Here is an 18,515-nt window from a genome sequence, read left to right on the forward strand (position 1 = left end):
TGCAAATGTCTTACACATTACAGCGGCCTCACTGACTTGGCAATGCTTTATCTATCAGCGGAAGGCAGATGCAGAGAAATTGGCAGATGTGAAAAGTCAAAGGTCTTTCCTTTGATCCAGGCAAAGTGTAAAGGGGCTGCTTTGTGCAGCGAGTATCGCCCCCCCCACCCGGAGACTACTAAAATTCCTGTAGCTCAGTGGTTAGAGCACTCGCCTCGTAAGTGAGAGGACCAGGTTTGATTCCTGGGCAGGGAAAAACATTAGGCAAGTTTCCTTACATAAGCAATGCTGGACGAAAAAAGACCAAGGTGCATCTAGTTCACCTTCCACTTTCCTGGTGGTCGCATGCACATATGTCCCAAAATACCTGTGTGCTATATCCCATGATGTTATTCCCTAAAAGAAAACTATCTAATCTGTGTTTGAAAGATTACTGCTGGGTAAACAGAAGCATGTGTGTGTGGAGTAAGGAAACTTGCCCAATGTTTCGCCTGGCACAGGAATCGAACTTGGCTCCTCTCGCTTGCGAGGCAAATGCTCCAACCACTACACTACAGGACTCCACACTGAACTACAGGGCTGCACAGTGAAATCCTGTGCGGTACTCTGAGACATTAATGCCAGGATCCTCTTTCTGATAAAAGGTGCTGAGCCATCGGGAAGAAACTTCCAGCTATTCTTCCGTTCTCTGTGTTTTCTCAGATCCCAGAAGAACAGATTTACGTGGAGAGTTCAGTGGTGACATGGCTCAGCTGGTATTCCAATGGCTGAGAGGTATTATCATCTCGGATACAGTAATCACCCATTAAAACTTCATAAGCTTAGCCATAAGGAAGAACCTAGTGAGACCGCATCAGCTTAGCAAAGAGTAAATTGTATAGTGAGGCACCACCAGCACAGCGCTGGAGAATGGCCATTAATAGCTTAGTGACGGGGATTATATCACACACAGGGAATTTACAATGGGTTATGGCGTATGAGTTCCTTCACATCATGCGAGCGGTGCTGATAACAAGACCTCAGTCACTGTGGGGTCACAAACATCAGTTGCTACCAAATATTCCTTGACTGACACAGCCAGTGATAATGGCCTCACACCCGGGGGGAAACAAGCCAAATTTCCTTTGTTCAGAGCCCTCCTCCTCCCCTCCTCTTCTCCCCTCCTCAGATGTTAAACCGAGGTAGTGTCCGTGCCTGTTCAGGCAAGTAGGCAATGAGAAGGCAGAGGGATTGGGCTGGTTGGAGACCAGGGCTCAATACGCTGAGGGAGACATGAATGGAATTAATATCAGGACGAGGGCCTTAAAGTCAGACCACGAGGGGACTTAGCCCATGAAACCACTCATACTGCCGAAAACCTGTGTTAGATTTCCTCCTTGACCTTCTGTGTGCAAGAGCAAACAGAGATACTGTATATATATCTCTCTGTCTCTCCCCAGTGAGGACAAGTCGGGAACCACTCTCATCACATTGACCTTTCTGCTGAATTGATACTGACCTGAGGTGCGAAGGGCAATCTCAGTCCAGGCAGCTACGAGTCTATGTAGAGAGAGAGAGAGCAAGCGAGCGAGAGAGGCATCAACGGGAGAAAAGGTTGATTTAACTGCGAGGGCTGATTTAACAAACAGCTTGATGCTGAGATTGGAAGATGGTTGGAATCCATGGGAGGATGAGACCAAATGTCCCAAAGAGTCTTCAGCTGAACGCCGCCTGTTGTTGTGATCTGAAGCCAAGGATAATGATTAGGAGAAGCCTGGGGAATCCATTGAGATCAATTGGGATCAGAGTAGACTGGATCTCATGTCACCTCTCTCCCCGTCCCAGGAACAAGGTAGATTCACATTCTCTTCATCCTTCTCTCTCATTCTCTCTCCCTCCTCCCTCCCTGCGCCTGGTTTGTTTATTGCAGTGTACTTTACCATGATTTGACAGTGCGCTGCTGAACCCATTGTTATTGTATATCCAAGCCTCCCGTTATGAGCAAACCGTGAGCCGTGAAGAGAAGCAAAAAACCGTAATCAATCAGCCCATTCTTCAGGGCGATTCATCCCAGCATTACACCTTAAATTGCCTCTTTTAGCAGAGATAAAAGCATTTGAATTCTATCCCAGGCTCTGGATTGACTGTGGGCTAGGAGTCTAGATTAGCTTTTAGTAGTTTGCATTCAACACTCTTATCGTTTAACTCCCTTCACAGGAAATGTAGTCAGAAACTCTCGACCACGTTCGGATGGTTTGAGCACTCTCGAAGCGCTTTGAGACGTCTCGAAGACGTGATGAGGTGCTGTATGAAATGCAAGGATTATTATTATTATCTCCAGCCTGTGGATGATGACAGGACACTGTGTCAGTAATGCTATGACTACCTTTCCATTGACAACAACAATGCAGCCTTTCTCGCTCTCTCTCTCACAAACACACACACAAAATGAAAGAGAGAAAGAAAGAAATGATTGACCCATTGTGTCTGGGCTGCATTGATCGATACCCATTGCTTGCTAGGAAGCCCAATGACACCCATCAATCATAAGATTAAGGCCATTCTCTCAAAGCTACCGAAGCCCAACTGTTTAATTTAAAAATTTAAACAATCTAATTGATCCTTCAGTGAAATAATAGTGTTTAAAGATTGGCTGCCACGTTTCGCCCACAAAATACACAGTCACTACACGTTACAGTATATTCTGTGAAGCTCTTTAAGATGACTCGAAGATGTGATAAGGTACTATATCAAATGCAAAGATTATTATTAGTATTATTATTTCTCTGTGGATATGAATGGCTGATCATCCGCTGACTGCCTTTCGTATATTTAGCAAAAGACATTGTTTGGTGAAAGCATGAATTGTGGAGGATGGAGCATTGGCAAATCTCCAGATAATTCTTCATTCCCTAAACGCTGGCTTTCTGCCTGTTCGGAGTGGATTTGCTGACGTAACAACCACTCTCTACGTTCGAACAGTAACTCACGTTGTGAAGCCCTTCGAGACTTTGCTCTGTGATGAGGTTCTGTGACACATTATTAACCAGAGCAAAAGACAATCCTCACTCACTAGTGAGCAACATGGTGTCGGCCACTAGCAAAGCCAAGAGGCAACAACAACAAAATTCTTGTCCCAAACACAGAACTATATTGCTCTAGAGCTAACTCTGTCTATCAGAGCTTCAGATCAGTATAAATCATCACTAAGGCCTGTGCGTCACTGAGGGACGGGGAAAATGTAACGTTGGCAATCCCTTGCCAAATGGTTAACAACGCAGCCAAATGCTCTTCTGTGATTTGCTGATATTGACAGACTGTCCAATTTGCACAGCTGGCTCTCTGGTTTTGGTGAGTAATTACAATGCCGATGCCTTACTGGTTGGTTAGAGCTAATTTTGTTCAAGGTGGAATCCTCACAGTGAACAACAGCAGTAACTAACCCAGCAGCTCCTCACTGTCTCTGTCACGTCACTCCCCGGGGTGAGACTGAGCCACACACACCAACCAGGGAGGGTCTGGGTTTGCTCTGTGTGGAGCTGAGCTGATCTCAGCCCAGGTGAGCTCTCTATCTCTCTCCCCCAAGTTCTGCCGATGAACCAGGCTGGGCTGTCATCAGCAGTGAGTGCCCTGGAATACTGTGGCTCAAGAATCAGACTAGAGACCGTCACAGAGGGATGGCTCGATGCCGACATTCCATTGCCAAGTATGTAACCTTGGAGCCAGTTTTCCCGGGAGTTTGGAAGGGGTTACAGAGTGGAGGGATATAAGATCCAGCCACAGTTACTACATAACCCCCCACAGTGCCTGAACTCTCCAGCTCCCACACCTACATGGTAATCGTAAGCTCCGTGACACAAGTGAAATGAGCTGTAAATTGTAGTGATGTATATAACATTAGAGTTAGGCTGACAACCCAAAACCTCATAAACAGTCAGGGTTCCCTGATTTTACTGCAATGATACCTCAAAAGGAAGGGCTCCAATGGGACAGTTATATACTGTAGAGAGTGAAATAAGGCAGGTATCATTGTACTGTACGTCCACATCCACACACAGTGGGGAGGAGGTTAATAGTGAATTGGATTTTTCTTAACACTAAAGATCACGAGTGAGTATGTGAGAGAGAGAGAGAGATAGAGAGACTGGAGAGATTGACAGTAATGGACTTTTCTGGTGCTGAACATTTCTTGTGTACCTATCTGAGCAGACACCCGGTGCAGCTTTCAGTCACAAAAAATGACCAATTAAGTTACACTTCCCACGACAGCCCAGCAAGTTACAGTGTTCTGGCCTCCGTTCCTGGAGCTCAGCCCGGCCTGAGGTCTGAACTCAGTGACATGGGTACAGTGCGAATGCAATCTATTTGTGGTTGGTTGTGGTTGGAGAGAATTGGCTTTCAGCCAAGATACTGGGTGTGAGATGGTGAAACACTTCAGCACAACACACAGCTGTGGGAGGGAACGTGTCGGTCTGCAACACGCATGTGTCAGTCAGTGTGTAACGTGTGAGTCAGTCTGTATCACTCACATGTCAGTGTGTCACACTCAAGGCTCAGGGATTGTGGCACTCAATCCATACATCGAGTACAGAAGATATACAAAGAGAAGCAACCAATGGCTGATCAAGTCCTTCTCCAGGAGATCCTCCACCTCCTCCGTACCTATCCTCCCTCCACACCTACCCTCCCTCCACACCTACCCTCCCTCCACACCTACCCTCTCTCCACACCTACCCTCCCTCCACACCTACCCTCCCTCCACACCTACCCTCCCTCCACACCTACCCTCCCTCCACACCTACCCTCCCTCCACACCTACCCTCCCTCCACACCTACCCTCCACTACACTAGTCCCAGTACGGCCTATTTCTGTGCGTATCTCTATAAACGGCCCTACCAATCAGGTCACTCACCAAGGCGAGAGTGTCTGCAGTGCTCTCTGGCTGTCACCTGTAGGAAAACAGCACAAACATGAGAAAGAATGAAAGATTTGCATGATACAGCGTCTTATGTCAAAATATCTGAACGCTGCTCACAGGTAATTACTGGCTGTGGTGGTGCAGCTTCCCACAAACAGCCATGAGGAGAACCTCTCATTTATCTGCAGGGCGAGAGACCGAAACAAACTCCCTTCACATCACTGGTATCACACAAGTGTTATTGTCCATCTGAGCAGACAGCTGGGAGCTCTGTTTAATATCTCAGCGATGCTGCAGTGTGTGTGTGTGTTTATATATATACATAATAATCCTTGCATTTGATATGGCGGTTGATCACATCATTGAGACATCTCAAAGCGCTTCACAGGATATATTGTAAAGTGGAGTGACTGTATTTTTTGAGCAAAACGTGACAGCCAGTGCTATGCACTGGCAATTATATATACTGTACATATATCTATGCTCCTTCCCGAACTCTGCCACCTTCCTCTGATGTTCGGGGTCCCCAAGCCTTCACTTTTAGCCTAAACGTCTCTGCAATGAGGTGCGTCACTCTGTAGAAATCTCCATATGTGGGTGGCAACTCAATTCTGGTTTGAATGCTCTTGAGCACGGTGATGGGTTTCCGCATATATATCAGACCCACCCGACTGATCACAAACAGTGGTGAGGTCTTGTGATAAGAGGAGGAGAAGGTGCAGTTAGGGAGACAAGCTTGTATAGGAAGCACTAGGGGAATGCGGTGCTATTAATGATTTATAACTTTATCTCTGTTCCCTTGCCACAAAAACAGAGATGAAACTGTAAATCACTGAAACAAGACAAGTCTCAGTGTATTAAACCATTCCCGGCTATCAATAAACCTCCCCTTTAAGCTCAGAGGGATTGACTTCACAAACAAATCAATGGCACCATCTACTGTACAAGATTAGAGCACTCGGCAACAGATACTCTCACCAACAAACACACAGTCGCTCCAAATCCCAGCCGTCATGTTCGATCTGGGCTGTGCGTGTGTGTGTGGTGGGGGGGGGGTCAGTGTACTTATGTGTGGGGGGAAGGGGGGGACAGTGTGTGTTTATGGGGGGGGGACATTGTGTGTGGGGTGCAGTGTGTGTAGGGGTGTAGTGTAGGGGGGCAGTGTGTTTGTGGGGTGGGGCGTACTGTGTGTGTGGGGATGCAGTGGGGGTGGTATGTGTGAGGGGGCTGTGTGTGTTGGGGCCAGTTAGTGTGTGTTGGGGGGCAGTGTTTATGTGGGGGGGGGGAGGCTGTGTGTGAGGGGGGGCAGTGCGTGTGTGTGTGTTGGGGGGCAGTGTATGGGGGGCACAGTGTGTGTGTCTGTGTGAGGAGGAGTGTGTTTGTGCGGGTAGGAGGTCAGTGTTTGTGTGCGTGTGGGATGGGGGGGATAGCCTGCAGAATCTATCCTGAACTTTGTGTGAAGCGCTTTGAGACTCGAAGACGTGTTAAAGTGCTTTATCAAATGTAAGGATTGTTGTTATTATCTACACTTCTATACGTATTCCAAATGATCCTGTAAACACACTGATTGCTAAATCATCCCATTTATTTTTGAAGTACTCCTTTATAAAGGGGAAATCTGATAATCAATACATAAGGCTTCAATGGATAATAATATTAATCCTTGCGTTTGATATAGCACCTTATTACGTCTCAAAGCAATTCACAGGATATACTGTAAAGTGAATTGACTCGGCAATTATTTAGAGCAAAATACATTTTCATCTTTAGATTTAATATTCCATGTTTCCCCAGTCTCACTGAGCTACAAAAGCACATCATTGTTTACTCTGTGTGAATAGAAGATTTTACCATGCCAAAATTGCAATTTGTCGGTGTGGGCGTGAGTTGTAATTTCATTTCCCATCCGTCACACGTGTGAGAATAAAAATACAATAAATCATGGGAGTGTAACAGCACCTCGACAGCGAGGCTCAGGACTTATGGCTGCTTCCTGGCCCTTCTAGTCAGATTAAAGGTAGTGATGAGTAATGAGCATCTGAATATCTCACCTCAGTGGGTCACCAGCACAAAACACTAAATGAGCCAAAGACTTTTCCTGCAGAAAGACACAAAACTAAACAGTAAGTCAATCCCAGTCTGTCTCCAGTGACTCCCAGATACGATGGGGGGAGAGCACTACAATGGAGGAGCTGACCGCATCATACACTTTGATGGGAAAGAGCAGGGGGATTGGGAGTGGGTAATTAACCTCAGGTAAGGAGCTGAGTGAAAAGAACAAGGAGAGTGAACACAGTCATTAACCTGGCAGATGGCACCAGTACTTGTGGTACCAATTGTACATGATTGGGGATAGACCAGGGAGAAAGCCATTAGAGCAGTTATCCTCAATGGCGGAGTTGGTATCATGTTTTTTTAGGTCAGCCGAGTGTCTGACAAATGTGTAAACTCATCACCTTGCTTAAGAGTCTCCAAACCAAGCTGAGATTTCCACACATCCCACCTACACACTGAATTCCCAGAGATAAATTGTTGGAATGGAATGTTCTCTCTCTCTCTCTCTCTCCCTGGAGGGATGCATCCTGCTTACCTAATTCCAGTAAGTATTAGGCACAAGTTGGCAAGAGCCAAGGCTTGGGGGACCCCAGAGTGTGCATTGGGGGTAACAGCTGGAGTCTGACCAGCTAAAACTGCACAGCTTGCCATTCATATTGCTATTCATATTGCTGTCTGGCAAGCTTTCCTGCTGCTCTGTCCAGCTAAGACCACCCCTGCCCGTTAGGACTTTGGCTGCAGGGTTAACAGGAGGGTGAGTGGGGATACAATATACAGATGGGACACGACATGTCAAGCGACTGCTAGGATGGTGGAAGGCGAACTAGATGGACCTTGGTCTTCTTTGGCCAGAAAATTCTTATCACGTCTTCAAGATGCTTTGAGACGTTTCGAAGATGTGATAAAGCGCTGTATCAAATGCAATGGTTATTATTATTATAAATAATATGTCATGTTCTTACGACTCTCTGCCCCCAGTGACTGTTCTGCTGATGAGCCGGGCTGTGCCGTGCCGGGCTGTGCTGGCTGTGCTGTGCGGTGCCGGGCTGGGCTGTGCCGGACTGTGCTGTGCGGTGCCAGGCTGGGCTGTGCCAGGCTGGGCTGTGCCAGGCTGGGCTGTGCCAGGCAGTGCTGTGCCAGGCAGGGCTGTGCCGGGCTGTGCTGTGCCGGGCTGGGCTGTGCCGGGCTGGGCTGTGCCGGGCTGGGCTGTGCCGGGCTGGGCTGTGCCAGGCAGTGCTGTGCCGGGCTGTGCTGTGCCGGGCAGTGCTGTGCCGGGCAGTGCTGTGCCGGGCTGTGCTGTGCCGGGCAGTGCTGTGCCGGGCAGTGCTGTGCCGGGCTGTGCTGTGCCGGGCAGTGCTGTGCCGGGCTGTGCTGTGCCGGGCTGTGCTGTGCCGGGCTGTGCTGTGCCGGGCTGTGCTGTGCCGGGCAGTGCTGTGCCGGGCAGTGCTGTGCCGGGCAGTGCTGTGCCAGGCAGTGCTGTGCCGGGCAGTGCTGTGCCGGGCTGGGCTGTGCCGGGCTGGGCTGTGCCGGGCTGGGCTGTGCCGGGCTGGGCTGTGCCGGGCTGGGCTGTGCCAGGCAGTGCTGTGCCGGGCTGTGCTGTGCCAGGCAGTGCTGTGCCGGGCAGTGCTGTGCCGGGCAGTGCTGTGCCAGGCAGTGCTGTGCCGGGCAGTGCTGTGCCGGGCAGTGCTGTGCCGGGCAGTGCTGTGCCAGGCAGTGCTGTGCCGGGCAGTGCTGTGCCGGGCAGTGCTGTGCCGGGCTGGGCTGTGCCGGGCTGTGCTGTGCTGTGATCAGGAGGGTTGGGAAGCCTCAGTGCCGCTGAGCTGACGCTGGGTGGTCACCGCTGGGGGGCGCTGCCGCTGCCGTGGGTTTTTGCGGTCGCCGCGACGTGATGGCGTATGACGCCGCGGCGGTCTGGGGACCAATCGGAGGCGCGCGTCGGGTATTTTTGAAAGCGGGGCGCGAGCTGCTGACGGTTGGTCGGTCAGTCGGTCAGTCAGTCCCGGGGCGCGGCGCGAGCTGCAGCCGCCAGTCAGTCACAGTCAGTCAGTCAGTCAGACCGGGGCCATGGAGGCAGTTGGCAGCCGCTTCGCCGGCCGCTACAAGACGGCGGGGCTGGACGTGCAGGCGGTGCGGGTGAAGCAGGCCCGGCGCCGCTCCCTGTCGCAGAAGGAGAACCGCGAGCGGGTGGTGAGGCAGAGCCGCCGCTTCCTGCCGCCCCCCGGCCCGGGGCCGCCCCTGGAGGAGGAGGAGGAGGGCGCGGGGCCCGGTGGGTCTCTCTCTCTCTCTCTCACACACCTTCCTATCTCCTCTCCTCCTCCTCTGTCCTCTCGTCCTCCTGACAGCGCGGGGTGTCCGGGCCGAGCCCCACCCGCAGCCCCACCCGCAGCCCCGCGCTGGACACTCGGCCCCGACTGTGGGCCCGAGCGCTGGTACCCGGGACCCGTTTACAGCGCTGACGCTCCCGCGCCTCATCCCGTCTTCGAGGCGTCTCGGAAAGCGCTTCGCAGTATTCACTGTGCAGTGCGGTGACTGTGCTCTGTGGGCAGTGGAGTGGGACTGCGTTCTCTCACCTCACACCTGACAATACCCCCTCCAACACAACAATAAATTGCTCATTTTCTACCCCCACCGCTGTTTGTGGGACAGACATCGCTGTGGGCAATCGGCCGCCGCGTTCCGCCCACAAATATACAGTCAGTTCACTTTACAGTGTGTTCTGCGAAGCGCTTTGCGACGTCGAGAAGATATGAAAAGCGCGGATTGTTGCTGTTGTTGTTGTCGGTGCTCCTCGGGGTCGCGGTCTGGACCATACGTGGGCGTAGGTCGTGTAACACTGAGCGCCGCAGAAGGAGGGAAAATGTCATCCTTTGCATTTTAGAATCTTCGAAGGCGAAGACGTCGGTAGACTCGCGGCGAGAGATGCTGCGGCGCTACAAGGAGGACAAGCTCCTGCGCCAACTGAAGGCACAGCGCGAGAACCCGAAGCCCGTGTTCAGGGCCGGGGTTTACAGGCCCGATGCTGCACAATACCTGGAGTTGAGAACTGTGCCCCAAACCACCGAGCAATCCAAACCAAAGGTACGATAATAATAATAATAATAATAATAATCCTCGCATTTGATATAGCGCTTTTCACGTCGGGAGGACGACCCAAAGCGCTTCACAGAACACACTGTAAAGTGAATTGACTGTATATTTGTGGGTGATATGGATTACAGTGATTCTACTGGGACACGGGGTGTTATTCCATGCTGCGAAAGCGATTAGAATCCAACTAACAATAATCTTTGCATTTGATATAGTGCCTTATATTTTCGAGACATCTCAAAGCGCTTCACAGGATACACTGTTAAGTGGAGTGACTGTATATTTCCATTTTCTTCATAGACATTTCTTCCTTCTTCTCTGAGAGTCACAAGGTCCATGTCTAAGAAGCTGGAGAGCATGCTTCCTAACGAAACCAGACATGCAGTTTCTACCAAGGTAAGGTCTACCGTAGAGCTTTCACTGAGTCCGCCCAAGTCCTGGGAGCTTAATGTTTTTACTGCCGGTAGTATAGATTGGCCTGAACCACATCCATCCTTTCTATGAATGGTTTACTTTTGATGGTGGATTTGGTGAGTTGGGTCTCAAGTTTTGGAAAAGGGTCTGTTTCTGTCCACACGTTCATATTGGGTCACATAAACAGCCTGAGTGTTTACAGCACTTACAAAATTGACCCACGGCTGTTTTCCTGGGCTGAAACTTTGTTACTGCACTCCCAAGTTCTCCCATTTGAAGGTCCCAGATTTGATCTCTAGTTCCTTGATCTTTGCTGGTACGATTGTCTGGGTAATGGGACAAATAGGACTAAACTTGATTTGCTGTTCCATGGGGCAGGGAGAGCAGCAAAACTGGGCTTCAAATGGTTTACCCTACATCACTGAAGTGGGATTGTACACATTTATACAATTGTACGTATACAGTGGGCACTGCTCAGCTTCACTGGGCTCAATGATGGGAATTAAATGGAATCACCATTAACAAGTTAACCTGCATGTTGCTATGTTGTAGGTGGATTCAGTCGTAGCTCATGTAAAATCTAATCAAGGAGGTTACACACGAGGCCTTGCAGTAACCCAAGCTCAGTGCCAGCTCCCACCACCAGCAGCAGGTGCCAAGGAGAGAAAAGGTAACATTTTTAAATGTTGAATGGAATTTAGACTCTTAAAGATTTGTTACATAGAAAGTTATTTCTGGCTTTTTGTGAACGTGTCTGAAAGAAATCCCCATCTCTTGTTCTCCTTCCCACAATCAGTGACGCTTGGTGATTGTCATGTTTGTTGAGTGCTTTGAGGTAATCGTCTTAGTTAAAGCTGTTAATATTGTCTTGTTTAATAGTACTGGTAATCTGTTAAACAATAGATTGGGTATATTACTGTACTATGATGTTTGTTGCCATGTGACTAAACTCCCTCAGGCTGCTGCATTCATAAATAATTGAGTGCCACCCTTGAAGATTTCTAAATCCCTCTTCTGCCTTAACCAGAATGTTTTTTTTTTAATTTTAATTAAAAAGTGAGCGAATCAAAGAATTTATAAATATATGAATTTATAATCAAATCAGAACTATTTAGATTATTTTCGAAATGCACAAAATACAGGTTAGAACCCCGAGGGCTGCTCTGCTGTTCACTGTCAATCAAGTCCCTTGGCATATGGGCGTTTGTTAAATGGAGCAATGTTTTGTTCAACAATTATAAACTTGTTTTGAAAGGTTACTTTGTTTGCAGTTGTAATAGTGTTTTACAGTCGTGGTGTGACACTTTTCTCCCCTCTCCTAAAGGAGCTATCTATCAATGATGTTTACTGTACTATGATGTTTGTTGTCGTGTGACTAAACTCCCTCAGGTTGCTGGGATGGTGTACCGAAGAGTGGGGCAGTAGTTTAACCACAGCTAAGTTAACAGCTGGGTTCCACTCACACAAGTGGGTAGGGAGGTATTCTTCATGTGTGTCTAACATGAGCCTCAAGTGTTATTGTGAGACCATCATAGCTGTGTCAGTCTTCCCTGTTCTTGCATTGATATTCAGTTCAGTGCATTCTATAGTGGGGCTACTGAATTATGACTAAAATTCCTGAGTATCCTCTCTCTAGCCTGGAATGTTGATCAAGATTGAGGTGAAGAGTAGTGTTACAACTGAGATATGTTCAATTGTTCAATGGAAATCTACTAATAATAATTCTTGCATTGGATATAGCACCTTATCACGTTGTTGAGAAATCTCAAACGCTTCACAGAACATACTGTAAAGTGGATTGACTGTACATTTTGTTGGCAAAAATGGAGTGGATATATATTTTTTTACTTGAGTATTGTATAAGCTTTACTGGTGCCTCACAAGACAATGCCTTTATTAATAATATTATTAATTATTTTGTTTATTTTATTTATTCTGTGTTATCCATTAAAGCTCCCCACGCTGCACCCCTAAAGCCACCACAGACAAGAGGCCGGACAGAACCCAAGCCAGCCCTGAAAGTAGCAGGGCCTGTGCCAGGTAAGGAAATACAGCTCAGCATTTTGGTTGTGGTGGCAGAGATTTGAGCTCATTTTATTTCTGGTCTCTTTCCATTTAAAATCTAGCAGCATCCATAAATCCACCACAGACACGGGGACGGACAGGATTAAAGCCAATACTGAAATCTGCAGCATCTGTGCAGGGTAAGGGGGTTTAGTTCCAACAACAACAAATGACATTTGTATAGCGCCTTTCTTTTTGGGAGGAAGTCCCAAGGCACTGGACAATTGGGGATTTGGATCCGGGCAGGGGTTGGGATCAGGAGGGTAGTGGAAGAGGAGGGTCTTGAAGGAGACGAGAGAGAGCAAGGCGAATAGACTATGGGATGGTGTACCAAAGGGTGGGGTAGTTTAACCACAGCTAAGTTAACAGCTGGGGTCATTTTTAAAAGTGAACAATTGAATGAAAATAAAGTTTTAAATTATGCAAAATTAGCTGATTCCACAACAAATCTTGAAGAGTATCTTGAATGAGATTTTACTGTTTTCCTGGGGGATTTTGCCCTTACTCTGATCCTAAGAAATAATTTTAAAAATAAATAATGTTTGAAACTTTCAATATTTAAATTGGAGGTGTGCAGACCCCCATAGCCCACATTATTATTATACACAGCCAGAGATTATCAGTTTGAATTTTCCTCATTGCTTGCAGTGATCCTGATGCTGAAATTATTTTTTTCCCCCCTTTTTGAACCACTAGTCAGCGAGCCTCGAATAAGTGTGGGTAAGACTCTGAAACAAGCTGAGAAGGAAGAGAAACACTACAGAAAGCAGGTATGAATAGTCTTCTGATGCTCGTTGTCTGGGCTCACACCAGAACAATGAATGCTACTCGTTAACTGGAACTCTACCCTCAGCCAATGTTGAACCTTCAGATAGAGCTGGGAGTGAATTGAAACCAATTTGTGTCCTCACAAGAATCGATTGTTATATTTTGTAGGCTGCTCACATTCTACCTGCACAGCCAGAACCTGAAATCCTCCCTGAACCAGACAGTGCGGAGGAGATGGCAGGAGGTGCGGAGGAGATGGCAGGAGGTGCGGAGGAGATGGCGTTGCAGGCTGGTGACGGCAGACAAATACTATCTAGTGCCACCGTGTTGGCCCCTGGGGAAGTGGACAAGAAGGTCTCCTTTGCCCCTGAGAACTACGCATTCAGACCTATGACTGGATTGGCCCCATTCATTTTTACCCCATTGAGCCCCCGCCAGGCAGCCAGTTTTTTGGGAACCAGTTCCTGGGGCCCCATCGGACACAAACAGTACGTGTTAATACTAGGTCTTGCATGTTTGGCTTGTGAATTGTATTACTGTGTTTCAGCATTTCCTATCATCCCGGGGTATTTGTCCCACTACTCGACTCTCTACCCCATCCTCGCTCCCTCCCTCCCCTCACCCTGACCATTTTCCCCCCTGCTCGGGTCCTGACCCAACTGTCCAGCGCCTTGGGACGTCCTCCCGACGTGAAAGGAGCTCTATAAATGGAATCTTGTTGTAGGTGAAATCAGTTTACTGTGTGTGTGAGAGAGAGAGAGAGAGAGAGAGCGCGCGAACAGGTGATTGGGATACAGATTATAGCTCTCCAGGGAGGAGCTAACACCAGTGTAAATTTAATGGGACAGACAGCCTTGTATGGCAAATGATTGTGTGTGTGAAGAGTGTACCTGCTGTATGTTTTGTGCTGCTGTTTAGTGACTGTGAACTGAAAAGTGGCAAAGGAAGTCACCTGGCCTGAGCTGGGTGGCTTCTGGGATATGAGCTACTTCTCGGGATCTATTTCGGGTCTTTTAAATGAGAACTCCATAATCTGTGCTGCACTGAACATTTCTAATTTCCTGTGGTCGCTATGGCTGGCAACGTGTATGATGTTTTATAGTGCCATTTTACATTAATGTACATTAATATTTCTTTAGCTCTCAAATTGTGATTGCCCAGGATGCAAAACTGACCCCTGTCTGGTAAATTGGTGTAATTTGTATTTTGATTGAAATTGTGTTGTATATAACCTTCCTGTGACACTGCTGAACTGATTTTAAATTGCATTTTTTTCTTCCATTTCCCCTCCTCCCCCAGTTCTAGGGGGAATAGAATTTGTTCTCCAACAGTGTGCACAACTGTTGAAAGTAAATCAGCATTAGAAATTAACTGTGACACGAAAGGTGAAGAGCCTGCTGATATTGTTGGTAAGAGCTAAGAACATGGTTTTCCTCAAACAATTGCCTAATTCCACTGCACAACATATAATCTGAGCACCTTTACTGTCAGTTTGGGAGTGGTATAGGTCTCTCAGACAGCTACAAATCTGAACAAAGGCTTTACTTTCAGGAAATCTGAGACAACTTGATCTCTAACCGGAGCAGGGAGGAATAGTCTATAATAATAATGCTCCATGGTGTGCTTAACGAATGGCACTACATATTAGTCTTAGCATACGAATGTTAGAATGGAAGGGAGATGTCTACACAAAATATCCAACTCTAACACAGCAGTATTTATGAATTTCACCCACAAAATAGTCAATTCACTTTACAGTATATTTATGAAGCGCTATGAGACGTTTTGAAGACATGAGGCGTTATGTCAAATGCAAGGATTATTATTATTTCATGGTTGCATTTCATGAATACTAATGTCTGTTCAGTTGATGTTCCTGTACTTGGTTCTCAGTGTCTTTTCTGGATTATAATTGTAAATGTTTTCCCTAGATGACGTGGAAGCCCCTGTGTGTAGGAAACCCCAGGAGTCTCTTGCTGCAAGCCTCTCCATTGATGTGAAAGGATCAATACATGATGTGCCCTATTTCAGGTCTGCCACTATTTCCTATAATAGCATGAAGTGAGCTGCAGCCCTGGCATTGCTGCAGTGCTATTTGGGGGATATGAGGCACAGACATGATGGACTGATCGCCTATTTGTGTGTGGGATGTGTGTCATTTGGAACTTGTTTGTTCGGGTGGGCGAGGGGAGGGGTGGATTGCTGCGAAGCAGACTGAGATATTCTTGGGAAATTGAATGCACTTCTGCAAGTTAACTTTACCCATTAGAAACATTGCTCGTGAAGGCTCATTACTTGCTGATTGATATCTGTGTGCAGTGCAGTGACGCTGAGTCATCACAGTATAATACAAGTGCTATGTCATACAGCCTTAAGTGTTTTTTAAGCTATGTTGATTACGGACTAGTTCAGGGTTTTGGCAGCCAAAACGTTTACGTGCCTGGAAAAAGTAACTTGAATACTTCTCCCCATTTATTCTAATGTATTTCCCGACGTGAAAGGCGCTATGCAAATGTAATTTTGTTGTTGTTGCAGAGGAGTTATGCGTTCAGAGACTGAGAAACTCACAGCATTGTGTCAGCAGTGGGAGAGTCAGGCTGAGCTGCCAGAGGTTGCCGATAGTGGTGAGGTGGCTTTTACTTAAACTTGTATTTCTCTTTTAGAAATAAGATGCATTGGGCCCTTGTGCCAACTGAACACGTCCACTTAGCCCTACTCTCTATTTCTAATCCTTCAACCACCTTTCTACCCAAGTTGCCACTTTCCTCCTATTCCACGTGCTGGAGCAAGTTTCAATCCTCTCAGATTAAAATAATATCTCTAGGAGGAACCTTCCCCCCCCTCCACTTACTGTAGAGTCCTGGTAATGAGGTGGATGGAATTTATTAAATTGTGATTGATTTTTCATCAGTAAATGTCAGGGTCCACACCCCGCTGGAGCTATCTATCTATGATGGAACTAGTGTTATAATGAATGTTCTGTCTGGCTCCTATAGTGTCACTCGCCTCTCCAATGTGTAGGTAAGGACCTAATTCGCACAACGGTGGGACAAGCACGTCTCCTGATGGCTCAGCGCTTCAAACAGTTTCAAGGACTTATTGATGACTGTCAAATGGAGCGTGGCCAAAAGGAAGTCACCTGCACGGATCTGGATGGCTTTGGGATATGATCTACTTCCAGGTATCTGCTTTAGGGGACTTTTAAATGAGGGGAACACCAGTGGTCAATTGTTTGACCTCCCCATACTTTGTGTGCTGAACATTTCTGAACATTTAACGTTCCCTGGCCGCTTCAGTTGGAACGATAGAGCAAAACCACGCAGAAGTTGCCAGATATTAATTAGTGCGTAATGTGATTTGAAACAGTTTTTAAAAATAGTTTGAAACATGGATACAGTGCAACATTTCACCAGAACAAGCTTGCTTCAAATGTCGAGATTAGAGAAAACAAATGCAGTACACAGGAAAAATACTATCCCAGTGTCCTGTTTACTATGTAGGCCGATGTGTGTTGGGTGTGGCTTTGTTGCAAACTTATTTGGTTTGTATCTTCAGGTTGAAGATGTGAGCAAAAAGTTTGACCTTCTGAAAACCCTTCAGGAGAATGGCTGGCAGGAGCAGAGAGACGTGCCCTCATTACCTAAAAGAGTGGTCAAGGTAAGGGGGAGCGGTCTTGTGCAGGGAATCTGTTTCCTACCTATTTCCGTTGGACCCCAAAGACTTCACTGCCTTCACCGTGGTTCTTACTCTTATAAATAATACTATTCCTTGCATTTGACATAGCCCCTTATCACGTCTTCAAGATGTCTCAAAGCAAACCTGTTGTTCACCGTTTACAGTTTTAACCTAGGAGCAGGTAGTAAGTTCATTGAGAACAGGTTGGGGGCATCGCTCGGGCATGTGGGTCATTATTATATTCAACACTAAATTTAGTTTGTATGCTACGGACCCCAATATTGAGATAACATTATTTCACTTCATTCATCATGAACTTGCCTGTATTGTACTGTGTATTTTTCACGTAGCATTTATTAAGCTTGTATTTCTATTAGAAAAAAATTGCGTTGGGCAAGTCCTCTGCAGGAAAATCTGATAAAAGTGAACACATGGCCCGGAAGAGCCGTCTAGCTGAGGTAAAAGCCGCCATGAAAGCCAAACTGAAGCTGGGAGTGGACAGCTCTGAGGTGGAGAGAAATCTGAAGGAAGAAATGGTTGTGTTTGATGCCGGCTTCTTCAGAGTGGAGAGTCCTGCAAAAGTGTTCCCCAGTGAGTGATGCTTGTGCTGAACGTACTATTATAGTAGCTTGAAAAAGTACCAGTAACCTGCCTTAAAATGTTATACATTGCATAAATCTTTAACTGTCTTAATGTCCCCAACCTGGAGTATTGGCCCTGAGCCTTGGCAGAATTATATGAGTGCCTTGAAATAATAATAAACCTTGCATTTGATACAGCGCCTTATTATGTCTTCGAGACATCTCAAAGCGCTTCACAGAATATACTGTAAAGTGAATTGACTATATTTTGTGAGCAAAACGCTGCAGCCAATTGTGCACAACAGTGTCCCACAAACCGTTGTGGATTGAGTGACAATTGTTTTGTTATTACCCCCTGGAAAAGCGATACTTCAATCAATTAACAGGCATGTGGACTCAGGAAACTTGCCCAACATTTTGCCCGGTTGGGAATCGAACCCAGATTTTCTCAATTGCGAGGCGAATGCTCTAATCCCTGAGCTACAGGACTCCAGATGATGAAGTGCTAAATCCTCCATAATACAGTGCACACGTTTTGCTTTACTTTCTGCTCTTGCTCTGACTGATTGACATGATAAACAGCCAACTCAGCAGCGACCTGTGGTGCTGCCTTGTACACTGACTGAAGCTACGTTTGGAAATTCTCTTACAGAATCTCTCTTGTCACTTGTGTGTCGGAGTAGTGGGTTAGAAAAAGATCATTAAGAGGATTGTAGTGTTGCATTCAAATGCATATCAAATCTTGAATTACTTAACAGTTGTTGGCTACAGTAGGCTTTAGTAATACTACTGAACAACAGCAGAGGGCAATCCTGTGGTCGCCTCACACTTTCAGAGAAGTAAAATTTCAGAATTTAACAAGAAAATGCATGACTCTGAACTGAGCAGTTTTCTTTGTCCATATTTAAATTGTAGAGGCTTCAATTCTGACATCTTCCTCTAATTTGGTTGCCTTTCCTGGAGATAATTCTGA

General features: G+C 46.8%; 1 protein-coding gene across 6 annotated transcripts in view; it reads left to right on the top strand.

The window, feature by feature from the left end:
• Positions 1-16,943, top strand: part of dlgap5 (discs, large (Drosophila) homolog-associated protein 5) — a 36,156-nt gene extending 19,213 nt beyond the window's left edge. For 2 of the 6 annotated variants that reach the window (XM_007910296.2, XM_007910295.2), the window contains exons 5-18: positions 703-774; positions 1,440-1,831; positions 9,832-10,031; positions 10,341-10,436; positions 11,007-11,124; positions 12,408-12,494; positions 12,581-12,658; positions 13,215-13,288; positions 13,455-13,774; positions 14,586-14,695; positions 15,218-15,317; positions 15,822-15,910; positions 16,308-16,467; positions 16,842-16,943. In XM_007910296.2, coding sequence (XP_007908487.2) covers positions 1,801-1,831; positions 9,832-10,031; positions 10,341-10,436; positions 11,007-11,124; positions 12,408-12,494; positions 12,581-12,658; positions 13,215-13,288; positions 13,455-13,774; positions 14,586-14,695; positions 15,218-15,317; positions 15,822-15,910; positions 16,308-16,456 — 1,452 coding nt within the window. In that variant the 5' untranslated portion in view covers positions 703-774; positions 1,440-1,800 and the 3' untranslated portion in view covers positions 16,457-16,467; positions 16,842-16,943. Of the gene's footprint in view, positions 1-702; positions 775-1,439; positions 1,832-8,984; positions 9,220-9,831; positions 10,032-10,340; positions 10,437-11,006; positions 11,125-12,407; positions 12,495-12,580; positions 12,659-13,214; positions 13,289-13,454; positions 13,775-14,585; positions 14,696-15,217; positions 15,318-15,821; positions 15,911-16,307; positions 16,468-16,841 lie in introns of those variants that run through there. The other 4 variants (XM_007910297.2, XM_007910293.2, XM_007910294.2 and 1 more) reach the window with 4 other exon arrangements.
• Positions 16,944-18,515: the final 1,572 nt, after the last annotated feature.

The sequence above is a fragment of the Callorhinchus milii genome, unplaced genomic scaffold, assembly GCF_018977255.1.
Source record: "Callorhinchus milii isolate IMCB2004 unplaced genomic scaffold, IMCB_Cmil_1.0 Scaffold31, whole genome shotgun sequence".
In the NCBI taxonomy this organism is placed as follows: Eukaryota; Metazoa; Chordata; class Chondrichthyes; order Chimaeriformes; family Callorhinchidae; genus Callorhinchus; species Callorhinchus milii.